Raw genomic sequence first — 24580 nt, 5'->3', positions numbered from 1 at the left:
AATGTCCAGCCAGAAGACTTCTTACTCTGACTCCTACAATCCTCATTTTACAAGGATTAAGGGAAATTGAAAGAAGAGTGCGCTATTTCAAAATAAGTGTTGTGGAGATGTGCCCAAATTCAAAATAAGCTATTTTGACTTAAAATACGCAATCAGCGTAGCTCTAGTTGGATAGCTTATTTCAAGTTTAGCCCTGTTATGTAGACATACCCTAAATAAGCCCACATTCCCCTACAATGTTTGTAACCCAAACACTGAAGAACTACAAATCTGGAGATTAATATTATTTTATTGATGCACTATCCATGTTGAAAGAAATGCAAAAAGGAAACAAAACCCATGAAAGATGACCTGGAAACTGGATTTTTATAATAATCCATTTCTCTAATCTTGAGCAGCTCCGAAACTCATTGATATCAATAGAAATATTACCCACCAGGCAGGTAAAGACATTTTTTTAAAATATGGATTTTAGGATGACAGTGTTCCTTGAAACATTATATCTAGCTACAAACCATTACATGAAAAAATCATTTCAGCTAGATGCTTTTGGAAGAAAAGTTTGATTTACAGTAGCTTTCATACACAAACCTGCTGGCTGAGAATTATTTTATAAACTGTAAGGTAGGTTGACAATAAATTCACAAACTCTGCTATTTGCTAAAATAGCTACTGCTTTGTTTCAGTCACTAGATTTACAGTTCTTTAAATGATGATGGAATTTCAGTGATGAATATTATTGAACAATGTTAAAATAAACTAGAAAATGTTGACAAAATTTACTAAGGGTTTAAACTATAGTTGGTGAATTTGCCTTTTCTCTCTCCGATAGTGCTTTCCTGTTTAGAACTACATTTTCATAGATCATTTGTTTCAGGCATACTGAGTACATGGAAATAAATTTTAGATAACTCCTTGTATCATTTGATGGGCTCTTTTGTTCTTATTAGAGCCCTGTTTACTGTGACGCTTTTCTTGATTTTGATCATTTAATTAACTGGAGAATTGTTTAATAAATCCACACACAATGCCTTTTAATCTATTTTATCTTTGCATTATTAATACTCTGCAGTTCTGCTTATCATGGCACAATCTTGATGCATTTTGTCTTTCTCCATTTTGACATATGCTTTCAGCTCTATTTGGTATTGAAAGCATTTAAATAAAACCTGCTTATCTCTGTTGATTCACCCAGGGTGGTGGGTCCTCCTGAAAGTCATAGATTTAAGAAACAGAAAAGCATGCTCATGGCTGATGACTATTTTCATACAGTAGGTTAGATTCACCCCGATGTAATTTAGGCTCCAGTAGAGTTACCGGAAGGATGAAATTGCCTTCACCATTTTTGTCCCACACTGTTTAAGCAAAAGGATGTTCAGAGAGTTTTAGTCACTCTTTCCCCAATGGCTTCCCCCAAGATCCTGTCCTGTTTTGGATTTCCTGCCTCCTTTAAGGGGCCAGAGAGTGTGCAGTTTTCCCTGATGAAACACCTAGAGCTGCTAAGATAGTCTCCCTGCCAGCGGTAAACCAGTGGAGCACACAAAGGGGCACATGGGCCTTCAAACACCATGGGTGGAGGGGCAAGGGGCCAGCCAGCAGCCGGTGGACCCAGAGCAATGTGGCCACAGCCTGCTCTGCCCTCAACAGTGGGAAGTGAAGCAATGCAGCCGGAGGAGCAAAGTGAACTAGGGCCATGTTGCTCCATTTCCCCCACTGCTGCCAGTGGGAAGGACAAAGTCTTGCTGCCAGCACTGGACCGTCAGCCCCACTAGTTCCCTGGGCCGCATTCCTCAGGGGAAGGGAGGTGGAGCAAGGTGGAGAAGAGGAGGGGGGAGAGGAAGCAGGGAAGGGGAGAGGCAAAGCAGGGCCTGGGAAAGGCAGGCCCTGGGGTAGGTGGTCAGAGCCTTTCCATGGATTATGGAGCAGAGACAGTCATGTGGCCAGCAGCTCCCCATGTTCCTCTGGCACCAGTCCTCCCTGCTCTCCACATACAGGACACCTAGGAACTCAGCACACAGTTTTATTCCATTTCCTCTACAAATACATCAACAGGCATGGGCAAGCAGTATCAGCAGCAGAGCTCGCAGAGACCTGCCGGAATCTGTCTCCTGGTGGCTTAACGCAAGGAGGAGCATGAGGCATGTCAAATGGGCATTAATCTGCCTGCACAAATACTGAAGAGGCATTAGATTCAATTAACAGATTTCATTAAAAGCATAAGAACATAAGAAATGCCATGTGATGTTAGGCCTGTGGTCCCTGTCTTTGAACAGTGGCCAGCCCCAGCAGCTTCATAGGAAAAAACAAATATGGGGCAGTTATTAAGTGATCCACGCCCTATCATCCAGACCCACCTTCTAGAAGCCAGAGGCTTAAGGATACCTAGAACCATGGGTGACAAGTTCTATGGGCCCGTGATGCCTGGGCACCAGGAATATTTCTGGCCTGGGGACACAGCTCCACCAAAGTTTGGTGACGGGTCTTTCCTCTGGCCTTGCCTGCCGCCTCCCACATGTTCTTCGTGGAAGCGTACCCTGACCCTGCCTGCTGGTCCCGCACACTCCTCCCCTTGTGAGTCCCCTAATCCTGCCTGTTGCCCCCACATGCCCCCCCAGTGTGTCCCCTGGCCCCTCCTGCCACCCCCGGGTGATTTAAAATGGCTTGGAGTGTCCTGCCATTCCTCACATACGCTGCACAGAGCTGCTGGCACATGCATCCCAGAAGCATATGTCTCCACATGCTGCCCCTGGCCCAAGTGTCCCTGCAACCAACGGAAAGCTGTGCGGGTGGTGCCTGCAAGCAGCAGTGTGTGGAAACCCTCCGGTGCCCCTGCCTGGTTGCCCCAGGTTAAGCACCACACTTCTCACCATCTCCCTCCATCCCCTCCCAGAGCCTATACGCCTACCCCATCCAAATTCCCTCACAGAGCTTTAGGCAGCTGTTAGGGAGGGAGTTTGAATGGAGGAGGGGTGCAGGCTCTGGGCATTCTGGGCACCACCAACATTTCTGCAAACCTGCCACCCCTGCCCAGAACAGAGAGTTGTATCTCTGATCATCTTGGCTAATAGTCGTTGATGGACCCATCCTCTATGAACTTATTTAATTATTTTTTGAATCTAGTTATAGTTTTGTCATTCACAACAACCCTCGTGACAACGAGTTTCATGGTTTGACTGCATTTTATGAAGTACTTCCTTTTGTTTGTTTGTTTGTTTGTTTGTTTGTTTGTTTGTTTGTTTGTTTGAAATCTGCTGACTATTCATTTCATTGGGTGATCTCTGGTCTTTGTGGTATACAAGGGAAGTATATAACACTTCCTTATTCACTTTTTCCACACACATTCATGATTTTATAGACTTCTAGCAAATGACTCTATGACATTCCAGGGCACAATACTGTAACTCTCAACTTGCACTCCTCACAGCCAAACAGCATGCAGGTTACAACCTGGCTGTGTCTAGACTGGCCAGTTTTTCTGGAAAATCAGCCGCTTTTCTGGAAAAACTTGCCAGCTGTCTACACTGGCCGCTTGAATTTCCGCAAAAGCACTGACTTCCTACTGCAAAAAATCAGTGCTTTTTGCAGAAATACTATTCTGCTCCCGTTCAGGCAAAAGTCCCTTTTGCGCAAAACTTTGCGCAAAAGGGCCAGTGTAGACAGCTAAGATTTGTTTTCCGCAAAAAAGCCCCGATCGCGAAAATGGTGATCGGGGCTTTTTTGCGGAAAAGCGCGTCTAGATTGGCCACGGTCGCTTTTCCGCAAAAAGTGCTTTTGCGGAAAAGTGTCCATGACAATCTAGATGCTCTGTTCCGAAAATGCTTTTAACGGAAAAACTTTTCCGTTAAAAGCATTTCCGGAAAATCATGCCAATCTAGACATAGCCCCTGAGTGTATGTGTCTAGCCACAAGCCTGATCCATCAGCTCTGACCCCATCAGTTTGTCAGCAAACAGCAGCCACACTCTGGCTTCCAGCAGCTGTGGTTACTACTTGCAGGTGACTTCAACATATTCTCGGTCCCAGATCTCCCCCTCAAAGATGCCTGTCCTACTCTGTCCAGCCCTCTCTTGGATAGTTCAGATATATTAGGTCCATTATGCCTCTATGAGGATCAACATACAACTACATGGCTGCGTCTAGACTGGCAAGTTTTTCCGCAAAAGCAGCTGCTTTTGGGGAAAATCTTGCCAGCTGTCTACACTGGCCACTTGAATTTCTGCAAGAACACTGATGATCTCATGTAAGATTGTCAGTGTTCTTGCGGAAATGCTGTGCTGCTCCATTCGGGCAAAAGTCTTCTTGCGCAAATGCTTTTGCGCAAAAGGGCCAGTGTAGACAACATGGTACTGTTTTGCGCAAAAAAGCCCCGATCATGAAAATGGCGATCGGGGCTTTCTTGCGCAAAACCGCATCTAGATTGGCACAGACGCTTTTCCGCAAAAAGTGCTTTTGCGGAAAAACGTCCGTGCCAATCTAGATGCTCTTTTCCGCAAATGCTTTTAACGGAAAAATCTTTTCCGTTAAAAGCATTTGCGGAAAATCATGTCAGTCTAGATGCAGCCCAGGAGTTCTCTGAAACACTAGCACTTCCGCTACCTTAAATCATGTTACCCCCAAACAATTCACAATATTGGACTGGTTCTTACTGAAGAATAAAACAAGTTTATTTAGTTACAAAGAGATAGATTTTAACTGATGGTTCCTAATATTCGCTTGGCTTTTTGAACAGTTACTGGACATCCAGCTGATGTTCTCAGAGAACTCCAACATTTCTTTTTTGAGTAGTAACAGCTAATTCAAAGGTAATTTTCAGCTCAACTGGGGATACATGGGACATCACCAGAATTATATATATTCCTATGTCATAAAGATCTGACTTATATTAGCCTACAGAAGATCTATGAAAAAGTATCAGAGCGGTAGTTGTGTTAGTCTATAACTTTTAAAACAATGAATAGTCCTGTGGCAGCTTAAGCAATGTTTACACTACGTTGGAGATCAACACTGACACAGTCAATCTTCCAGGCTTTGATTTAATGAGTCTAGTGAAGACCTGTTAATTCAAACTGAGAGGGCACCCCCAACAGTGCCGATAGTCCTGCTCCTCACAAAGTAAAGGGAAGCCAAGGGGAGCATGTGCTCCCATCAACCACACGCTGTGTGGATGGTGCGAAACCACAATTTATGATACTTTGACTCCAGCTATGTTATGTAATTACATAATTAACATAGCTGGAGTTGTGTATCTTAAGTCGACTTTCACCTGTGGTGTAGAACTAGCCTTAGAAACTAACAAAAATATATAATATCATGAGCTTCCATGGGTAAAATTCCACTCCAACTCATCATCTGATGAAGTGGGTTATACCCACAAAAGCTCATGTTATTATATATTTTTGTTAGTCTCTAAGGTGCCACAGGACTACTCGTTGTTTTTAAAATTGCAAACTAAACTGGTTACCCCTCTGAGACTTAGCAGACCTGACATTCTGTATGTATAGCTGGGATTATGCTTTCCAACGTGCATTTTTTTGCATTTATCAACACTGAATTTCATCTGCCATTTTCTTCTCCAGTCATCCAGTTTTGTTAGATTCCTTTGTAACTCTTAGCAGTCTGTTTTGACTTAACAGTTTTGAGTGATTTTGTATACACTGCAAACTTTGCCACCTTATTATTTACCCCTTTTTGCCAGAGCATTTATGAATTTGTTAAATAGAACAGGCCCCAGTGCAGATCTTTGAGGGACCCTACTATTTATCTCTTTCCATTGTGATCAGCATTTTTACCTACCCTTTACTTTCCTTTATTTCAGTTTCTGATCCATGATAGTTTACTTTGTTCAAGAGCCTTTGGTGAAGGGCACTATCAAAGGCTTTCTCAGAATTGAAGATACATGGATCATTCTTTGTGAGGCATGATTTTCATTTACAAAAGCTGTATTTGCTATTCCCCAACAAATCATGTTAATCTGTGTGTCTGAAAATTGTGTTCTTTAATGCAGTTGCAACTAATTAGCCTGCAACTGAAGATAGGCTTTGAGCATGTAATTGCAGAATCACCTGCAGAGCCTTTAAAAAAAAATCAGCACCATGGTAGCCAGTCATCTGGTACAGAGGCTGATTTAAGTGACAGGTTCTGTATCACGATGAGTAGTTCTACAACTACATATCTGTGTTCCTTCAGAACTCTTGGGTAAATATACCATCTGGTCCTGTTTATCAATTTATTCCAAAATCTCCTCTAATGAGTCCTCAGTCTGGGACAATTCCTCATCTTTGTCACTCCTTCTAAGGAGACCACAGCTTTAGGGGATGACTCAGAAGGGCTGCCTTTAGGGCAGCAATTTTCAAACTCTGGTATATGTACCCCTATGGGTATATGAACCATTGCCAGAGGATATGAAAGAAAAATTGTACAATGATGGACAATACATATTATTTAGTACAGATTTTCCAGTTATGAAACACACACACTTACACTTAGGGAAGCATGGAGGAAAGTTGGGGGTGAGTGGCAATGCCAGGCTGCTTGGGCCACACCCAGGTGGTGGGGCTTGGGTGAACTCCATACTTCCAATTATAATTAGGTAGCATGCTGAGATGAGTCAAGAGCTGGAGGTGCTGGACCATCCCTCTCAGAGCCCTGCTGCAGGGGGCAAGTCTGAACCACTAGCATTGCCAGTCACTCCCTCCCTTGTTCCTCCATGCCCCCCTAGTAGGCCCTGCCCCATAGTTTGGAAATCTACAGAAGCTGTGGCTAAAAAGAAAGCAACACCTGATCCTCTGAGCACCTCAGGTCACCTTTGCCTATATCCGACAGGAGTCTGCAGTAAACTACATCACTGGGCAAGGAGTAAGCAGCCTGAAAAGTTTTGTAACTCTTGACGTTCACCAGACCCTCGGGGCTTTATCTGATGTAGGCACCTTATTAGTCCCCGCTCCCTTGCTCACACTTGCTACCTGGTCACCCTAGCTGCCCAGTGCAGATACTGCTGCAGCTAAGCAAGGAAGTTATGCCCGGAGTCAGGGGGAGCCCCTACCTGTGCACAAGGCGCAGGCCGTGGGAAACTGACGACCAGCAAGATGCCGCTGGATTTCCGCAGACCTCTGCCGTTTTCCTGCTCCCTCTTGGGTGCTTTATGTCCCAAAAGCCTCGGCGAGAAGCGCGTCCCCGCCCCCTCCCACTGCTCCCGCTCTCCAGCCTCGGCCGTTTGACTGCGGTGGCCACATGCAGGGAGGGGACGCGAGGCCCCGGGGAGCGCCAGCGAGAGCAGGCCAGGCGGGCGCTGTGCGACGCCGCCCTCCGCGGGTCGGTGCCCACGCGGGGCCTGCGCCCGGGATTCCTTGACTCGGGGGAGCCCCGGGCAGCAGGCGGGGGCCGCGGGACGTGTCTGGGCTGCCCCAGTCACTCCCCGGCAGCCAGCACGCCCGGTCTAGTGTCGCCACCCGATCCCAAGCCCACGTGCTGAGGAGCCGCCCCGAGCCCCGCTCCGCCCCCAGGCTCGCTGGCCCCGCGCCCTCGGCAGCCACGTGCCTTCATCTCTGCACCTGCAACTTCCCTCCCGGACTGGAAACGTCCCCGGCTGCTCCTCCCGCCAAATCCCGGCCAGGGGCTGCGGTGGCTCCCGTTCCCTGGGCCTGCCCTTGCCCCTGCCCAGCTGCACCACGGCCCCCTGGCTGCTCCAGGGGGCAGCAGCTGCCGCGAGCCCGCCCGGGCAGACCCAGGGCCCGATCCCGAGCTGTGCCACTGACTCCAGTGGGATCGGGCTCAGGCTCGAGCCCGAGAGGAGGGGGAGCGTCGCGGGCATAAAACCCCCAGCCCAGCAGCAGCGCTAAGCTCCTCGCTCCCACTGCAGCCACAGCCTCGCAGCTCCGGCGGGCGGCCACCGGGGGCTACCCGCGGCGGAACGCCCCCCCTCCCCCCAATCTGTTGTAACCAATCCCGCTGCTGGGGGGCGGAGGCGGCGGCTGGCTCCGCATCCGTTTGTCCCCGCGGTGCAGATGAAAGCTGGCGCCCGCCGCCAAACCAAGAGGAACGCGGTGCGCGGCCGGAGCGCCCGGCTCCCATTCCGCGTCCGCCCGTGCGCCCAGTTGGAGCAGGCTCGGGGCAAAGAGCATGCAGCGCTGGACGGCGCCGCGGGGCAAGGGCCAGCGCTCCCCACGCCTTCGGCTCCGCCCTGCCCCCTGCGATGAACGCACCGCTGCTGCTCCTGCCCAGGAGGCTGCCTGGACCCCCAGGTAATCCGACTCTTGCCCCGCCGGCCCTGCAGATGCCCGCTGTGGCAGGGTGAATGGGAACTTTCGGGCCCTGGCCGCGCCTTGCTAGGCACGGGACGCTGGCGGTGCCCCGGCCCCGGGCGGCTTCTGCGGGCAGGGAGGCATGAAGGCGACGGCAACCCCCGTCGATCCGGGTGCATGGTTCCTGCTGGGCATGGCTGGAGCTAGCAAGCATGGAGCGGCTCCGGGCTTCTCTCCCTCCTCGGAGCACGCCCCAGAGCCCCGAGCCTGCCTGTTAATCGGGAAGGCGCTGCCCTCCCCTGCTTGCTGAATCCTTGCCCCGAGCAAAGCCGGGGGTCTGAACGGAGATGGGGGGGGCTGAAAGGGGGAGAAAAGAATTGGAGAGAAGGGACAGAGACAGAGACGTAAAAATGAGGGGAGAGGAATGGAGAAGAGCAAAGAGAACACACATGAGGGGCAAAGTGGGCACCAGGGCTACAGGGGACTATAAACGGTCACGTTTCCCCTCTACTCCGCTGCGGTCTGGAACCGGGAAGACAGCGTATAAAATAAGGTAGAGATGGAGGGAAAGAAGCGAAGAGACACCTTGAACTGTGGTAGGTTTGGGCATCAGTGAGAGAAAAATAAATAGGGACTCCGAGAAGGCGGACAAAGCCTAGACGAGGAGAAAAGGAGGTTCCCCCTCTGAATTATTTTATTTTTTAAAAGGATCTTCCTAAACTGTGGTGATCACTTCTGATTCCTTCTGAGGTTTAAAACCTTCCCCTGTTTATGTGCCGCGTGGAATTTATGGACTTGTTAGTTTCATAAGAGATGTTAATTTTAAAACTTTGAGTATGTGCGTGGGGGTAACCGTTTTCCACCCAACCCACTCTACTGTAAATGATTTTAATCCCTTCTACACTAAATATTTAACTATGCTTTGGCCCTTTAAGTAACAAGTGACAGCTAACAAGGAAATTAAACAACGCTATTTTGGGAACCACTAATCTATGCATTTTTCATATTGTGAACTGAGCTGTTACTGAGCAGGATTCTGTCAGTTCAAATCACCCCTCCCAGCCTCTCAGTCCTGATATGGTTCCTTCCATAGAGCTACTTTAGAGCTTGGTTACATAGTAAAGTTTAGCTATAGGAGGCTGTTAGGAGCTCTGCAGGTTTTTTTACAGACTTGTTAAAACCAGATTTTTGAATTGTAAGTGAACATTTTCCTTAACATGTAGTTTATATGATGTGAAAAGCCTGGGAAGAAACTAAGAATCAGAAAATGTCACTGCCCACTCCCCCTCAGTCAGTTAAGTGGTTAAACATTACATTTAACCAGATAACCAATTAAATGGGATTTTACATCCCCAGCATGTACTACAGGCAACCTTGACCATTAGCTTTTTTGCACCCATGTAAAGTGAGAAGAGCTGCAGAGATTGACTTTCTGTACATGAAGCTACACCATGGTGTTCCTGAACCAAACCCAGTCCAGGCTCTCTGGCACCTGTGTACCCACTGTTCACCCGTCTCTCAAGCAGTGAGCTGTTGTAAGCCAAATGATCTATCTTTAGTTCAAAAAAAAACCTGTCTTGGGGAAAATCCCAGGCTTTAGTAACACCCAAACAGTGTGCATACAGAAGGAGAAGAGACAGCTTTACAGTCCCCCTTGTGATCAGTTGCTATGCATGAGGTAGCACTCTGATAAAACTGTTGGGTCAGATTCATCCCTAGTCTAACTCTAGTGATTAATGAGGTCTATGACTTGGTTGTCTTTATAGGTCAGATCTTCAGCTACACTAGAGATATCATGTGTTTATTTAGGTAAACGTGTAATCACTGAAAATTTCAGTGGTTATACATTTATACACGTGAGGGAGACAGCTCCCATAGAGCTGTCTGCCTCCCCTTCCCCAGTACATCTGATATAGAGGCAACAGTGTGGGTTGGCTCCCACCTTCCTCCACCCTCATTCTCCCATGCTTCTGCCTCTGTATCAGATGTAGTGGGGGAGGCAGGAAGAGAGAAACTGCTTGGTGGGAGTTGGAATGGTACCGGAGCTGATACAGAGGCAGCAGTGTGGGGGGAGGGTACTGCGTGTAACCACAAAGGCTACATGTTTACACTTTCACATTCCCAAGCCCAAATAAAGACTTGTCTTCTCTAAAATGGTGTGTTTGTACCGTGGTGTATAGATGAGATCAGTCATGGATGGAGCCATAGTGCTGCCCCTACCAGCTATTTTGAGGCAGAATTAAAGTGCATTGTGTCCATTGTCACACAGTGGGCTAGCTCACACACCTTAGTTACCCATGATTTTTTTTAATTAAGCAGTGTAGACAAAGCTTAACTCTTCTTCTTTGTATCACTTTTGTTATCACTGGCTCTCTGCCATCACAACTTGAGGGTCGTTGCAGCTAGGTGCCAGCTTGAGGCTGAACTGGGCACTACGCTGGCCCCAGAATCAGCCTGTTAAGCTATTTTTACCACTCCTATGAATCTGGCAAGTGCAGCTCAATCCAGTGCAAGCATGGATCCCAATAGATATCAACCTACTGTAGTTCAGTAACAGTATCCCTTCACCTCCTCATGTCACTGGTCCAGGAACACACAGTGCCTGGATAATCCCAGAACTGCTGAATGCAGCTGCTCACTGGAGATCTGAGTCAGTGAGTGGTTTTCTCATCCAAAAGATTAAATTCCATTGGAGGTCTTTAAAAAAAAAACAGCCTAACATCATCATCAGTTTTAAAGAAATAAACAAAACAAAACAAAAAAGAGTTACTGGCAGTGCTCCACCAAAGGCAGAGCAAAAGCTTGGAATTGGAGAAAAGGGAACTATGAGGCTTCTAGCACAAACCCCCAAAAGTTTCCCCAGGTCCAGTATCTCCTGTGCATGTAATTGTATGTGATATTATACATGGCTGGAGCCCTCCATAAAGAATGGCCAATTTGCTAAGATTAGTCAAGATATCTAGGGCTTGATTCCTCAAGAGGACCAGTATGGAATCTTTGCAGAGTTTGGGTTTTAAATTTCTTCACTTACTTAAATGGACTTTTCCTAATTGATGGGTCTAGGACTATGCACATGCAGGATCTCTACAATTAGGAGTTTAAAAGAATATTTGTACTTCACACAAGTAGGCTTATTTTAAAATAATAGTGACAGTTTTCAATAATCAAATTATTATATCTTGTGTGTGAGAAAAGGCTTGTTAAATTTAACCCATAAGGGAACACACCAGCCAACCTAGTGTTAATACTTTAGCCTTCCCAACAGCATTTTGTTTCAGATATTGTTATAGGTGGCACTAGACTGGGGGTCACATTCAGATGAAGTGCCAGGGAGAGAGACTGGGAGTCAGTAAGTAAAAGGGAACATAGGTGAGGGACAGGGAATGATTGGAGGCCAGTGGTGGGGTAGGAGAGAAAGACAGGTCTGATGAGAAGTCACGAGGGGTGGAACTGGGATGGGAGTGGGCAAGAAGAATATAACTGGGAGTAGGATGGGAGGAAAGACTGGGAATTTTTAATACTGGAATTTTTAAACTTTTAAGTGCTTAATTCTGGAACCTTGAATGTGGCTTTTATGTTTGTAAATATTTATTTAGAATTTTAGTAATACTGAATATTCCAATCATAAAGAGAGTCCCACTGTGCTAGGTGCAGCACAAATACATAGGAAGATGCAGTACCTGCCCCAAAAGTGTTACACCAATACACACCGCTGTTAAAAAAGCATTAAGACTGCAAAAGTTGCAAAAGCAACTCCTCAAAAATTAGGATATGCAATCTATTGCAGCTTTACGGTCTTTAATTACATGATCACCTACAATTTTTCTTTGGCATCCCTAAGTCCTATGGTCGTCTCTGAATGAACAGCTATTTGAATATTTATTTTTATTCTCCTCATTAAACATGTGGCTTTGTGGAGTAAGTATTGCGCAACAATTCAAACCCTGTACTGAATACAAAATCATTTATTTCCACTTTGGCTTGGGTATGGTGTTTTGGTTATCATAATAACATAGTTCTGTACAAACACTGGTGAATTTATCTTTTCAACACCTCTTTGAGGTGAGGGTTGTATTATCATCTCCATTTTACATAGAGGGGGTCTGAGGTAGTGTCAGACGTGCCTACTGATGTTGGGTGTCCAATATGAGAAACCCAAGGCCTGGTTTTCCAGAGTATTCAGTATTCTATAGTTGTTTATATGTCCAGAGCTCCCATTGACTTCCATGCAGTTCTGACAGCTCAGCATTCCTCCAGCTCAGACTTTGGTGTCTAGAAAATGAGGAATATACAGGGTGCATCTATACATTACCCATACCTTGAAATAGCTTATTTCAAAATTTGGCACTGTCTACACAGCACCAACTTTCTAAATAAAACACTATTCTGAAACATCCTTTAAAACTTATGCAATGAGGTTTACAGGGATGTTGGAATAGCGAGCCCATTATACTTCGATATAACAGGCTTGCTCCCAAGCCCCTAAGATTCAGAATAGTTATTTTGCTATCCCAACATAGCTATCCCGAAATAGCTCCACAGCATAGATGTAGCCACAGTGGCCTCCTGTACAAATTTGCGTTTACATAACTTGCCTAACATCACATAGGTGGAAAAACAAGCAGGATAGACTCTAAGTTTTCAGGATAACATTTAACTGCCTTAACAATGAGGCCTTCCTTTTTCTTCCAACTGTCCCTTGCCTTGTTCACCACACACATGACCATTTCTGCAACAAGGGAGGCAGGAGTCATGCAAACAATAGCCTCTTTCCCTGTACAATCCCAATTGACTCACTCCATCTCATGTAATGAATGAGGTAGAAGACTTGTGAGGGAAAAAAAGTAGTATGTGATCATGTAATTAAACACTTTATCACAATGCATAAAAACAAAGTGTCTAAATTAAGATTGCACTGGCAACAATACTTCCAAAACCTCCTAGCTTTTAAGGGCTTGGCTTTGCAGCCTTAATGTTCTTTTACCACAGGTTGTTTTGTGTGTGTATGTGTAATTGTCTAAAGTTTTTCTTTAAAGTTTAAAAAACATTATCCTGTAAAACAACTGAACCTGCTCTCCCTCTCCACATGATTCACCAGTAGGACTGGGATCTTGAGGCTGTATCTACACTATCAGATTATTTCAAAATAAGTTATTTTGAAATAATAACTCCTGAAGTAACTATTTCAAAATAAGCTTTTCCTCTTCACAAGCAGAGAGTTGTTATTTCGAAATAATAGGCTTGGCAGTGTGAAGGCTCACCCTTGTTATTTCGAAATAACTCCCCAGTGTAGACATGCCCTTAGATACTTAGCACAGACCTCTATCAGTTGAGCTAAAAAATAACAGTAGAAAGCTGTTATTTTCTATGTGTATCTGCCACAGAGGACGGGGAGGCAGGAAAGGGAGAGAGACAGACATACTGTCTCTCACACATACACAATGATTTTCACAGCTACTGAGAAAAGCAGTGTTGAAACTCAGGAATAATAGGCTCAGTTCCAAGTTCTGTAGGGGATTGTGCTCTTTTGGTTACAGACCCTCTGCTCCTGTGCTCCAAAGTCTCTCCTGCTCCTATTCCCTCCTCCATAACTCCTACCTCTGTACTTTCCCCTGTTGCTACCTCCATGACTCCAGCTCATCTCCCCTGCCTTACTCTTGACTTGTTCACAATCTTGCTCCTGCTATTGTCCCGTATCTCCCCCTTCCTCAGCTCCAGCCCATATTCCCCCACTTACAGTGCTCTTCCATGGTTCTTCCTCTCCCTCACTTTTGTCTTCTGTTCCTCTCTTCTCTTGCACTTCTCCCCCTGCCTCTGCTCTTGCCTTGTATCCACTGATCCTGCCCATGTTTTCTCCCACTTCTAACTTCTTCCCTCTCCCTTTCCCCTCCCATCCTGGCTCCTATATCTGTTCCAAACTTTATCCCTTTCACCATTCCCATTATTCCATCTTCTGCCCTTCTCCCCACTCCTGTTTTTAACCCTTCTACCCTATCGGATTCCTATCCCTCTAACCCCTGAGCTTCTGTTCCCTCCCCATTTCCTCCCCACCCAGAATCTTTTCTCCCTTTTCCTTAATCCTCAACCATCAAATCAGGCAGATTCCTCCTTTGCCTCTATGCTGCCTGGGTGCCAGAAGGGGGAGCTCTGAGGGCCCAAGAGGGGAAGAACAGTCTCCTGGCTCTCAATTCTTGTGGTCTACAACAGCAGCAGCTGTTGGGAAAATCATGCTCAGATCGGGCAGCCAGAGGCAGAGTCACTCTGTGGGGACAGTGTACAGTTCCAGCTGTGAGAGGAAGTAGCATTGTCAATGCAGGTGGAATCCTGGAATAATTTAGCTGCCTAACTCTGCATATCTGTATTGGGCGACTGCAAATTGAGATTTTTTTCAGGGGGTTACAATTTGGCCAAATGTGGGTGTGTTTTCAAGGATATTTCATAAGACACATTCCTGGCAGTAGGGAGACCCGCCTACTAAATTTCAAGCTTATGCTCCAAAGCATGGAGAACTCTAGAACTTTGATAAAATAGTAATAAGTTAAAAAAAAATCATGAGCAAAACATATTCTGAAAAACTGCTGACCCATATTAGCTCAAACGTTAAAAAACAAACTAACTAAAATAACCACAATTTGAGGCACACACCTCATATTGAACATTTCAGCCTGAATAGTCAGTGTGGCAAACAGAAAACAGGTTCTTATCATAGAAAGTATTAGACAATCTTAGCATTGCCCTCTTCACCAGCTGCAGTAACTTAATAACACAACAACAAATGGAATTCTCTTGACATTTAAAGCTAAATAGTGGATTAGAAAATTGTTTGTTAGGAAGTGGGTAACATTTCCTGATTGGGAAGAAATACCCATCAAAAACTGCTCCCCACTAAAGAAAAGCACTTGCATCAGAAGCCACATCCCTGGACCAGGACTGGGAACAGGTTGGAGATGCAGTTTCTCCTGGATGACAGTGAAATCCTTCAGAAATTGTGTGTTTACCTTGTAATTTCTGAGAAAATGCTCTCTCAGTTGTCAGAAATTCCATGTCCTAGGAGTATGAGAACAGTTTGTATTTTTTGAAGGGGAGAAGAAAAAAAAACAGGCCTGTAATATGAAAATTTGCAGGTGAGTTCAAAATCTGACTGTGATGCAAAATATTTGACAAATCATGGCCTAGAAAGAAGGATTTGAAAACCATGTGAAATCGCAAGGATTCAGTCTCTCAAAATGCTGCATTTGTTCAGAAAATCTGCATAATTAAATCAAAACAGTTAAGTCCCAAGCAGATTGCGAAAAGCTGCAAAAGGATCTCAGAAAACAGCAGATGAAATTCAATGTCGATAAATGCAAAATAACGCACCTTGGAAAACATAATGCCAGCTACACGTATAAAATGATGGGGTCTAAATTAGCTGTTACCACTCGAAAAAGAACTTAGAATCACTGTGAATAGTTCTCTAAAAACATCCAATCAATGTGTGGCAACAGTCAAAAAAGCAAACCAAATGTTGGGAATAATTTAAAAAATGATAGAGAATAATAAGACATAAAATATATTGCCTCTGTATAAATCCATGGTATGCCCACATCTTGAATATTGTGTGCAGATGTGGTAGCCCTATCTCAAAAGATGTATTGGAATTGTAAAAGGTTCAGAAAAAGGGCAACAAAAATTATTATCGGTATGGAATTGCTTCCATATAAAGAGAGATTAATAAAACTGGAACTCTTCAACTTGGAAAAGAGATAACTAAAGGGGGATAGGATTGAAGTCTATAAAATCATTACAAATCTAGAGAAAATAGATAAGGAAATGTTTTTTACTCCTCATAACACAAGAACTAGGGGGTCACGAAATGACATGAATAGGCAACAGGTTAAAAACAAAAGAGTATTTTTTTGCCCACCAAGCACTGTCAACCTGTGGAATTCCTTTCCAGAGGATGTTGGGACGGTCAAGACTATAACAAGGTTTAAAAAAAAGAGCTGGATAAATTCATGGAGGATGGGTCCATCAATGACTATTAACCAGGATGGACAGGGAGGGTGTCCCTAGCCTCTGTTTGCCAGAGGCTGGGAATGGGTGACAGGGGTTGGATCACTTGATGATTCCTGTTCTGTTTAATCCCTCTCCGACACCCAGCTCTGACTATTGTCAGAAGACTGGGCTAGATGAACTTTGGTCTGATCCCGTATGCTCATTCTTATAAGAAAGCAAACGGGATGTGAACATTATGTGTTAACATTATGTACTTCTGTATTCCTCTTTTAACAGTGATTAGTGCAAGGTTAACTACATGTATAATCTGTGGCAAGGAGAACTGGGAGACGGCTAAGAGATAGCCATAATGTCTTTAAGCTGCCAGACAATTTCTACTCGACTTGGCGTTCTTACACTGAACTGCAAAGGACTACTATGTCTTTTGGTCTTTACACTAAGTGTAAGTGGCAGTGCCTCTGGCTTGTGTCCTACAGCCTGCATCTGTGCTAGTGACATCATAAGCTGCACCAATAAGAACCTCTCTCGAGTGCCAGGAACTCTCTTCAAATTCATAAAAAGACTGGATCTGAGTTATAACAAAATTGGATTTTTGGAACCTGAATGGGTCCCAGTGCTTTTTGACAAACTGAACACTTTAATAATCAGTCATAATAGTATTAGCAGTATTATCACTGGAAGCTTTTCCACAACTCCAAATCTGAAGTACCTAGACTTGTCATCCAACAACCTGAAGACACTGGGAAGCCCTTTGTTTCAAGAGTTAAGAGTACTGGAAGTTCTCTTGCTTTACAACAATCAGATAACACAGATTGATTCTGCTGCCTTTGGAGGATTATACAAATTGCAGAAGCTGTATTTATGTTGTAACTCACTGTCACACTTCCCAATGGACTTGTATATTGGAAAACACAAGCTTACAGAACTTGTATTGTTAGACATTTCCTATAACCACATCCAGTCTGTACCCATTCAACGTGTAAGTTTAGTGCCAGCCAAACAACTCAGTGGAATTTATCTTCATGGTAACCCATTTTACTGTGACTGTACTCTATACTCCATGCTAATTTTTTGGTATCACAGACACTTCAACTCAGTCATGGATTTCAAAAATGAGTATGCCTGTGCATTACGATCTGATCCCAAAGGTTCCAATAAACTGCCTTTATTGCACGACAACTTTTTGAATTGCTCCGAAAGCACCATCAATGTGTCATTCCATGCCTTTGGGTTCATTTATGAGGCCCAAGTCGGAGAAAGGCTGATTGTACACTGTGACAGCAAAATTAGTGATGCAGGCACATATTTCATTTGGGTTAGCCCAGACAATAGATTACTGGAGCCAGACAAGGAGACTGACAGTTTTAAGGTGTTTCACAATGGGAGTCTAGAGATAATAGATCCCCAGCTGGAGGATTCTGGGCTGTATTCATGCGTTGCAATAAATAAAAGAAGACTGTTAAATGAAACCATAGAGGTTAGAATTAATGTAAGCAATTTCACAGTGAACAGATCCCATGCTCATGAAGCATTTAACACTGCTTTCACCACCCTTGCTGCCTGTGTAGCCAGTATTATTTTGGTACTGCTTTATCTGTATCTAACCCCATGTCCTTGTCAGTGTAAGACAAGAAGAAGAAAAAGGAAGCTACCCCAAAGCAGTGCCCATTCGTCCATCCTAAACTCCACTCCACCTCTGGATCCTCCAACTGAAGAGAAGAAATCCAGCACTGGTAAGAGAGTGGTGTTCCTTGAGCCTGTGAATGAGCCAAAACAGGGACAGAATGGGAAAGTGAGACTGTTTTCCAAAGAGACTGTCATAGCAGAGAGCATCTTGAAAACAACTAGAGCAAAATCTGACTCTGATTCTGTCAACTCGGTGTTCTCAGATACACCTTTCATGCCATCATCTTAGTTTGCTGCTTGCTTGTCTGTTCTGAAGTGAAATCTCTCAACACCATACCTGCCTGTAGCAACTATCCGGAAAAAATAAAATATGGCAAAAAATGCATTATCAGTAGTCTTCAAGAACACGTTCTCTGCTCTTTCTGTGATAGGGAGAACATGCAACACTGGTGCACAGGTTAGCATCAAAGGGTAGGTTTTCACTGCAGAGTTAACCCAAGCTCTTATCTGGCTGTTGCCCCATCCTTCCTGTGGACTACACACAAAAAGCTGACACCTGAGTCTAGTGGTGCTGTCAGTTCAGGCTCACTGGCTTGTCTGTGACTGTAGGCTCAAGGCCAAGTGCTGTTTTCACTGAGGCTAGTAACCCACACACTCTGCAGTGAGGATTCAGGCTAAATCCCCACCAGAGTGCTAGTAGTCTATTAATATGATCTCATAATTCCCCTGGGTGCACAGGACAGGTATGTTCTGCCACAGTTCACTGGGAGAGAATCATAAGCCAGCTCAGCTTACTGCAGTACACAGAAGCATGGGATATGCCCACGGCCATCCTTGTGACATGCACCAGTGAGTGCAGCACCAGTAAGGAAACAGAGGGTACATCGAAAACCCTCCACGGCATCCCATCTCAGAGAGTCAGCTGACATAGGCTTGTACCATGGGGTTACAGAGTCAACACAGTATAGCTGCTCTCACTCAAGGGCCCTAAGGCCCTCTCCCTCTCCTTGGGTCTCAGAGCCCAGGCTCCAGCCCTAGCTGGAATGTCCACATTGCTATTTTTAGCCTCATTGCCTGAGCTACGCAAGCTCAAGTTAGTTGACCTAGGCTCTGAGAAAATCTGCAGTGCAGTTGTACCCCAGTAACTCAGGCAGGGCTTTGGAGGGTGACTGCTCACATCTGGGGTAGGCTAACCTCAGGACTCTAGCCTAGGCAGGTGTCATCTGAGTTAACGTTGCAGTGAAGACATACCCACAGTGTTAACATGAAGATGGGGGGCACTTTGCTGTGTGTTTTGTAGATAACAGCTCTGGGCAGAACATGTTTGCTGTAGATGATACTGTCTTTCCAGTCTGTTTGCTTATAAGAATCAGCATCTTAAACATATAGAGCTAGGTGTACATTTGAATACCAGGGAACATATCTAAAACAGCCCTTATCAAACTTCTTTCCCACCTCAAAGCATTCAGTATTTAGAGGTACACAATCCAGAATATTGCAGAGTGTATGTATTTCATCTTAATCACTTTGTACAGTAAATTTTTATGGACAGGCACAGAAAAATCTCGATTTCTTACCTTATAACACATTTAACTAAATCAGGGAGAGGGAAGCTAACCATCTCACTTTTCTTATAATTAAATCTGTGGGATTACTCATAAAAGTAAGGTGAGCAGATTTGCCCACTCATGTAATAATGCATGTTTGGAATCCTGCACTGGTTACTCAAGCAGTTCAATTCCCTTTGACAAAACTTCCATTGACATCAATGAGAGCAAGACTGGGCCCATTGTATAGCAGAGGGCCTCTCCCCCTCTAATTTTGAGATGCTTTTTGCTTTGTTCTTTCAAAGGCACAAAATGTTAGTGTTCTCATGAAATTTGCTTCTAAATATTGTCATTAGAGAATCAATTATAATGTTTGGGTCAAGAGACCAAACAATTAAGTGGTTGAACTTTGTTCCATTGACACTAATTTTAATAATAATTTACTACTTTTGTGGCTTCAATGGAATGGCACCTACTTACACCAGACTGAATTCTGGCCCATGAGAGACAAAAATATAACTAATTAGCTATGAAAAAATCAGGATGTATCTTAATTGCTTGACAGCCACCTATCTAGAAAGCAAATTAAATCATGGAACAGCATTGCTGTGATGTACACAATGTAGGAGGAAAATAGGAGGATTTGGAAAGCTGTTTGGAGTTGTTAGAATGATTTTGGTTTCATGTATTTAAGGAAGCAAACAGACACATGATGATTTAAAAATTCTTTTGTAGAGATTGAATAATGAGTATGTAAGTATGAAAGATCTACAGTTTTTTACTTTGAACAGCATTAATTAAACAACTGTTCATATCTAAGATATACAACTTTTACAGTTCTTTCCATACATCTATCTGTATTTTTTAATACTTTATACAATTGAAAACAAAATCAGTAGCACTACATATAGATCTTGTAGTAAATAATTATGGGACCAGTGTTGTTTTCAATGAAGTTAATGGAAGTTTTGTCATTGACCTTTATAAGATGAAGATGTGACCCTTTAAGAAGCTGTCTCTTGAGGATTTTTTTGATTTGAAAGAAGATTGAAATGAGCCACATGATTTCCCCATGATGTGCCATATGTGCATGGACATATGTACTGTAAAAGAAGGAGCACAGTGACAAACAGAGGACTGAATACAAAATAGTAAGACAGAAAGTGAAAGGCAAAAGCCAGAGGGAAAAAGTGTCTGATTTGTATGTATTTGGCCTATTGTTAACTGAATATCACTAGAAAAGGCTGTTCTTATTGGATATGTTGTTGCACAAACAAATTATACCTTTAGAGTATCACATTCATTTATTTAGGTTACTAACATAGGAGTATATTTCTGTTTTCATAAAAGTGCTAATCCAGTCAAATCCAAGATAGATTGAAAAGGAAAACAAATTGCTACCGCCATCCATCCAATATCATCCTTACATTGAATATTATAAACAATGTTTTACTGTTTATGCTCACTTGCCCATTTGTGACACAAGACCTGCTGTTATACAATGTCAAATTAACTATATGTAACTTAAAGCCATGTTCTAGTAAACGGGAAACTGACTCTGCACCTTAGTCCCGGAGGGCTTATATCCCACTGGAGACCATAAGAATTTGCAGCGTCAGACGCAAACCATCAACCTGCTGCAGTAGAGAGTGAATGTAGTCTCAGTATCAGATGTTTGTTATAAGTGTTAATTGTTTATATATTAGTTTAAATGCTTTAAAATGCTCAGATGTGTGATTATACATCTAAAGAACAGGGATTAAGAAGCTTTTGTAACAGTATAGCAATATTAACGTTTGTGGAAATAAGAGGTCTCACCCAATCTCACACCTTTGGAGTCAGTTAAATGTTGCGGCTTTAATGGGAAGAACATTTTTAAAGAAATGTTAGCACTTTGATTTACTTTAATATTTACAGCACCACACTAGCAAACCCAGCCTATATTGTTGCTCCAATTCTCACTCAACACGAGCCACCTTTCATCTGAGGGGCCCAATGTGCAGTGAAGTTATGACCATCTTGCATAAACAAGGAAAGTTTATCTTCTTATGTATACAAGTAGGTCCCAACAAAGGGTCTCTGGAGATAACCACATGTCCTGATGGAGGAGTTAGGGTTGTACTATACTAACTCCATGCTACAATCAAATGATGAAAACGTTCCAAGGTTGCCCAGTTGATTCCATGACCGAAATGTCCATTAAATTCAATTTATCTTTTTCTAATACTGTACTAATATCACCCAACACTAATAAAGACATCAGTTATGCCTTTGATGCACCATGGGCGCCGTGCTACAGAGCATTCAGCATTCTGGCCCCATTCCAACAAAATGTGTACTTCTGGTTTGCAGTAAAGGAAAGAGAGAGAGAGACCATCCCACGGCACAGTCACCAGTCAGTGCATCACCTTTTGAAAGAGAACAGCATGAACCACTCCCACACAGACCACATGCACCCAAATGAGTCTACCATTGTCTCAGACCTTAGCAACAGCATTAGAATCCTGCCCTTTGTGCTCCCCTCTCCCCCTGGACGGTGGGCCTGGGCCAAGGTTGAGGGAAAGGCTTGTTTGTGCCCTCCCCCACAATATGAACAGCGTAACAAGGCTTAGTCTAATCAAACCTTGAGCATATTACTAACAATAAGTATATCTAGTTATTTCCCACCTCATAGCTAGTCACAGCTTAGTTAACAAAGGCCCTAACCCAGCCAAACTGAACTAATATGTTTATGTGCTTTACTGAATCAGGACCTCAGTCTTTTTTTAGGTTCTCATGCTACATCCACCACCGATCATCTTAGCACTTAGCCTTCCTCCAGCCTCCGAAAACACAAACAAACATCCAACGTAGGGAGAAAATATCCACGTGGCTTCAATTTTCTGATACTAACTGAGCAGGTTGATGAAAACATAGCAAACATCCCTCCCCTTAATCCCAGTCCTGCACATCCTAATTAGACTGCAGTAGAATAGGGAAACATCTATTGAACAACGGCCACTGGAGTATGGATTCTTTTAATAATTGCATTGTGAAGACTCCTAATGATAGCATCACTGTACTGGAATCCATTCAGGCTCTCCTTGGATGAAAATGGATTTAAGGCTAAATCATGGCATCACTGCAATTTTTCACTGAGGCCAGTATAAACATACTGCCCACCCAGTACATTCTGGGGAAGGCAGAGAAGCAGCATGACTGCTCTGTTGCCCTTTAAGGGGGGTGCAGAATGCATGCGCCTATGTGACTAGCTAAAACTACTGGCCCCTTCTACACTCCTCTTGCACATCTCAATAAAGTGAAATGGCTGCAGTTGTAGCTATTTCTTTACCAATTGTCTGGGAGATCTAGGTTGACCCTACTGATGGTAGAAAGTTATACTGTTGCCAGAAGAATGTAAAAGAGGAGGGTGGGACACTTAATTACTGTCTTAAATTTTAAAACACTTGATATTTTCCAAGCTGCTAGAAATGGTAAAAGCTAGCATTAATCGACGTCAGTTTCTAAGCAGGAAAACATACACTTCATTTATGGTTGAACAGTTTTGACCACATAGAACTTTGTTCACTTTGCTGGTGACAAATGATTGGATCATTTAAAAATAAATATAGCGAAAGGGATTCTCTCTGTATTCCTTCTGTGTTGGTGTATGATTATCAATTCATTTGTATTAGCTGATTGATTGACTTTTTTCCCTTCCACATTCCTAATGTGAATATCTTTGGAAGGTTGGACTGACATGAAGGTATAAAAATGGTCCACCACAAAAATGGAATATAAACAATTCAAAGATTGGTTTCTTGAAATGTGAAATTAAATAACATTCTGAAGTTTCTGGAAAGGTCTTATATTGTAAGCAAGAAGATTATATTTTCCTGTCTGTAATAGCTCTAATAACAAGTTATGATAACTGTAAATTCCTGTATTATATTTTCATGGGTGTGATATATATTTTTTTCTGTACAAACTTCTTAATTTTTGTATTTCTTTGTAGAGTAACTTACAATGACAGGAAATAAATATTTTCCCATTTAATCTTCCTTTTGGTCTTTACCTTTTAGTGGGTAAGACTCATACAGTCAGTTTAACTGTATGCAGCAAGGTTATCTTTGAAGCAGCAAAAATTGGTTGCTGACTGAGAACTTAAATCTATATACAAATTTATACCTTTTTACCTAAACTGGTACAAACCTCTGAGTAGACACTTCTTATGGTTTCAGAGTAGTTACATCAGTTTAACTTAAACATCTTTCTTTTTGATTTAAGCTGTTTTTAAAAAATTACATAATTGTTCACACATGTTTTTGCATTGAATTGACTAAATCAGTTTAAAATTACTTTTTAATTTAAACTGTGGCAACTTTTTGTGTAGATGCACTCTGAGAGTGCATCTACACAGCACCCTTAGCTCAAAATAAGCTACACAAATTGCATAGCTTATTCCAGTGCTATTTCAAAATAGCTTATTTCGTAATTTGGCACCGTCTACACAGCACCCAATTTCAAAATAACTTCCTATTCTGAAATTCCCCTTAGCCATCGGAATGTTGGAATAAGCCACCTGTTATTTCAAACTCTATTTTGAAATAATGGGCTGCTTCAATAGATACGGAATAGCTATTTTGGTATAGTTCCGGTATCCTGAAATAGCTCCGCGGTGTAGACATATCCTAAGATACTATGTTTTCCAGCAGACAAACTCAGCAGTTAGAGAACTAGAGCTACAGTATATTATTTAGGCCATGTCTAGATTAGGAACAAAGGTGCTTTTTTTTTTTTTTTTTTTTGTTCCAATCAAGTTAATCAAGCCAGGTTAACTTGATTGAAAACTCAGTGTGGACAATCATTGACTTCAGTGGAGTTACTCCAGATTGGATTTGCATGTGTGTGTGTGTACACACACATGTGCATGCCTGCATAGACGTAGCAAAAGAGAGGGGGAACAGGACAGTGAGGGAAAAGACAGTTGTCTCCATCCATAAAAGCTGGTTAAGAGCAGAATCTTACAGTATTCCTGTTTCAAGGCTAATGGCCAATGTTCTAAATCTCTGGAAGACAAATGGGAACAGACAAATCCTCAGCAAAAATAAATAAAATAACTTTCACAGACATTATTCATTCACAATTAGGACTAATTTTCACCAATCTTAGGATTTGTGCCCTTAATGCA

General features: G+C 43.2%; 1 protein-coding gene and 1 long non-coding RNA gene across 3 annotated transcripts in view; one reads left to right on the top strand and one right to left on the bottom strand.

Annotated features, from left to right (window-relative positions):
• LOC112546340 (uncharacterized) overlaps positions 1-24580 on the bottom strand; it is a 171833-nt gene that overhangs the window by 28594 nt on the left and 118659 nt on the right. The window contains exon 1 of one of the 2 annotated variants that reach the window (XR_012904347.1): positions 7042-7266. The exons of the other annotated variant lie outside the window; for it this stretch is intronic. This is a non-coding gene — a long non-coding RNA (uncharacterized LOC112546340). Of the gene's footprint in view, positions 1-7041; positions 7267-24580 lie in introns of those variants that run through there. 2 annotated transcript variants of the gene reach the window in all.
• AMIGO2 (adhesion molecule with Ig like domain 2) lies at positions 7975-23445 on the top strand. The gene is made up of 2 exons (XM_075930585.1): positions 7975-8239; positions 16514-23445. The coding sequence occupies exon 2, from the start codon at positions 16587-16589 to the stop codon at positions 18150-18152; it is 1566 nt and encodes a 521-aa protein (XP_075786700.1). The 5' UTR covers positions 7975-8239; positions 16514-16586; the 3' UTR covers positions 18153-23445.

Source organism: Pelodiscus sinensis, chromosome 1, assembly GCF_049634645.1.
Source record: "Pelodiscus sinensis isolate JC-2024 chromosome 1, ASM4963464v1, whole genome shotgun sequence".
Taxonomy (NCBI): Eukaryota; Metazoa; Chordata; order Testudines; family Trionychidae; genus Pelodiscus; species Pelodiscus sinensis.
The sequence above is the reverse complement of the archived record's forward strand: the minus strand, read 5'-3'. Positions and strand labels throughout refer to the sequence as shown.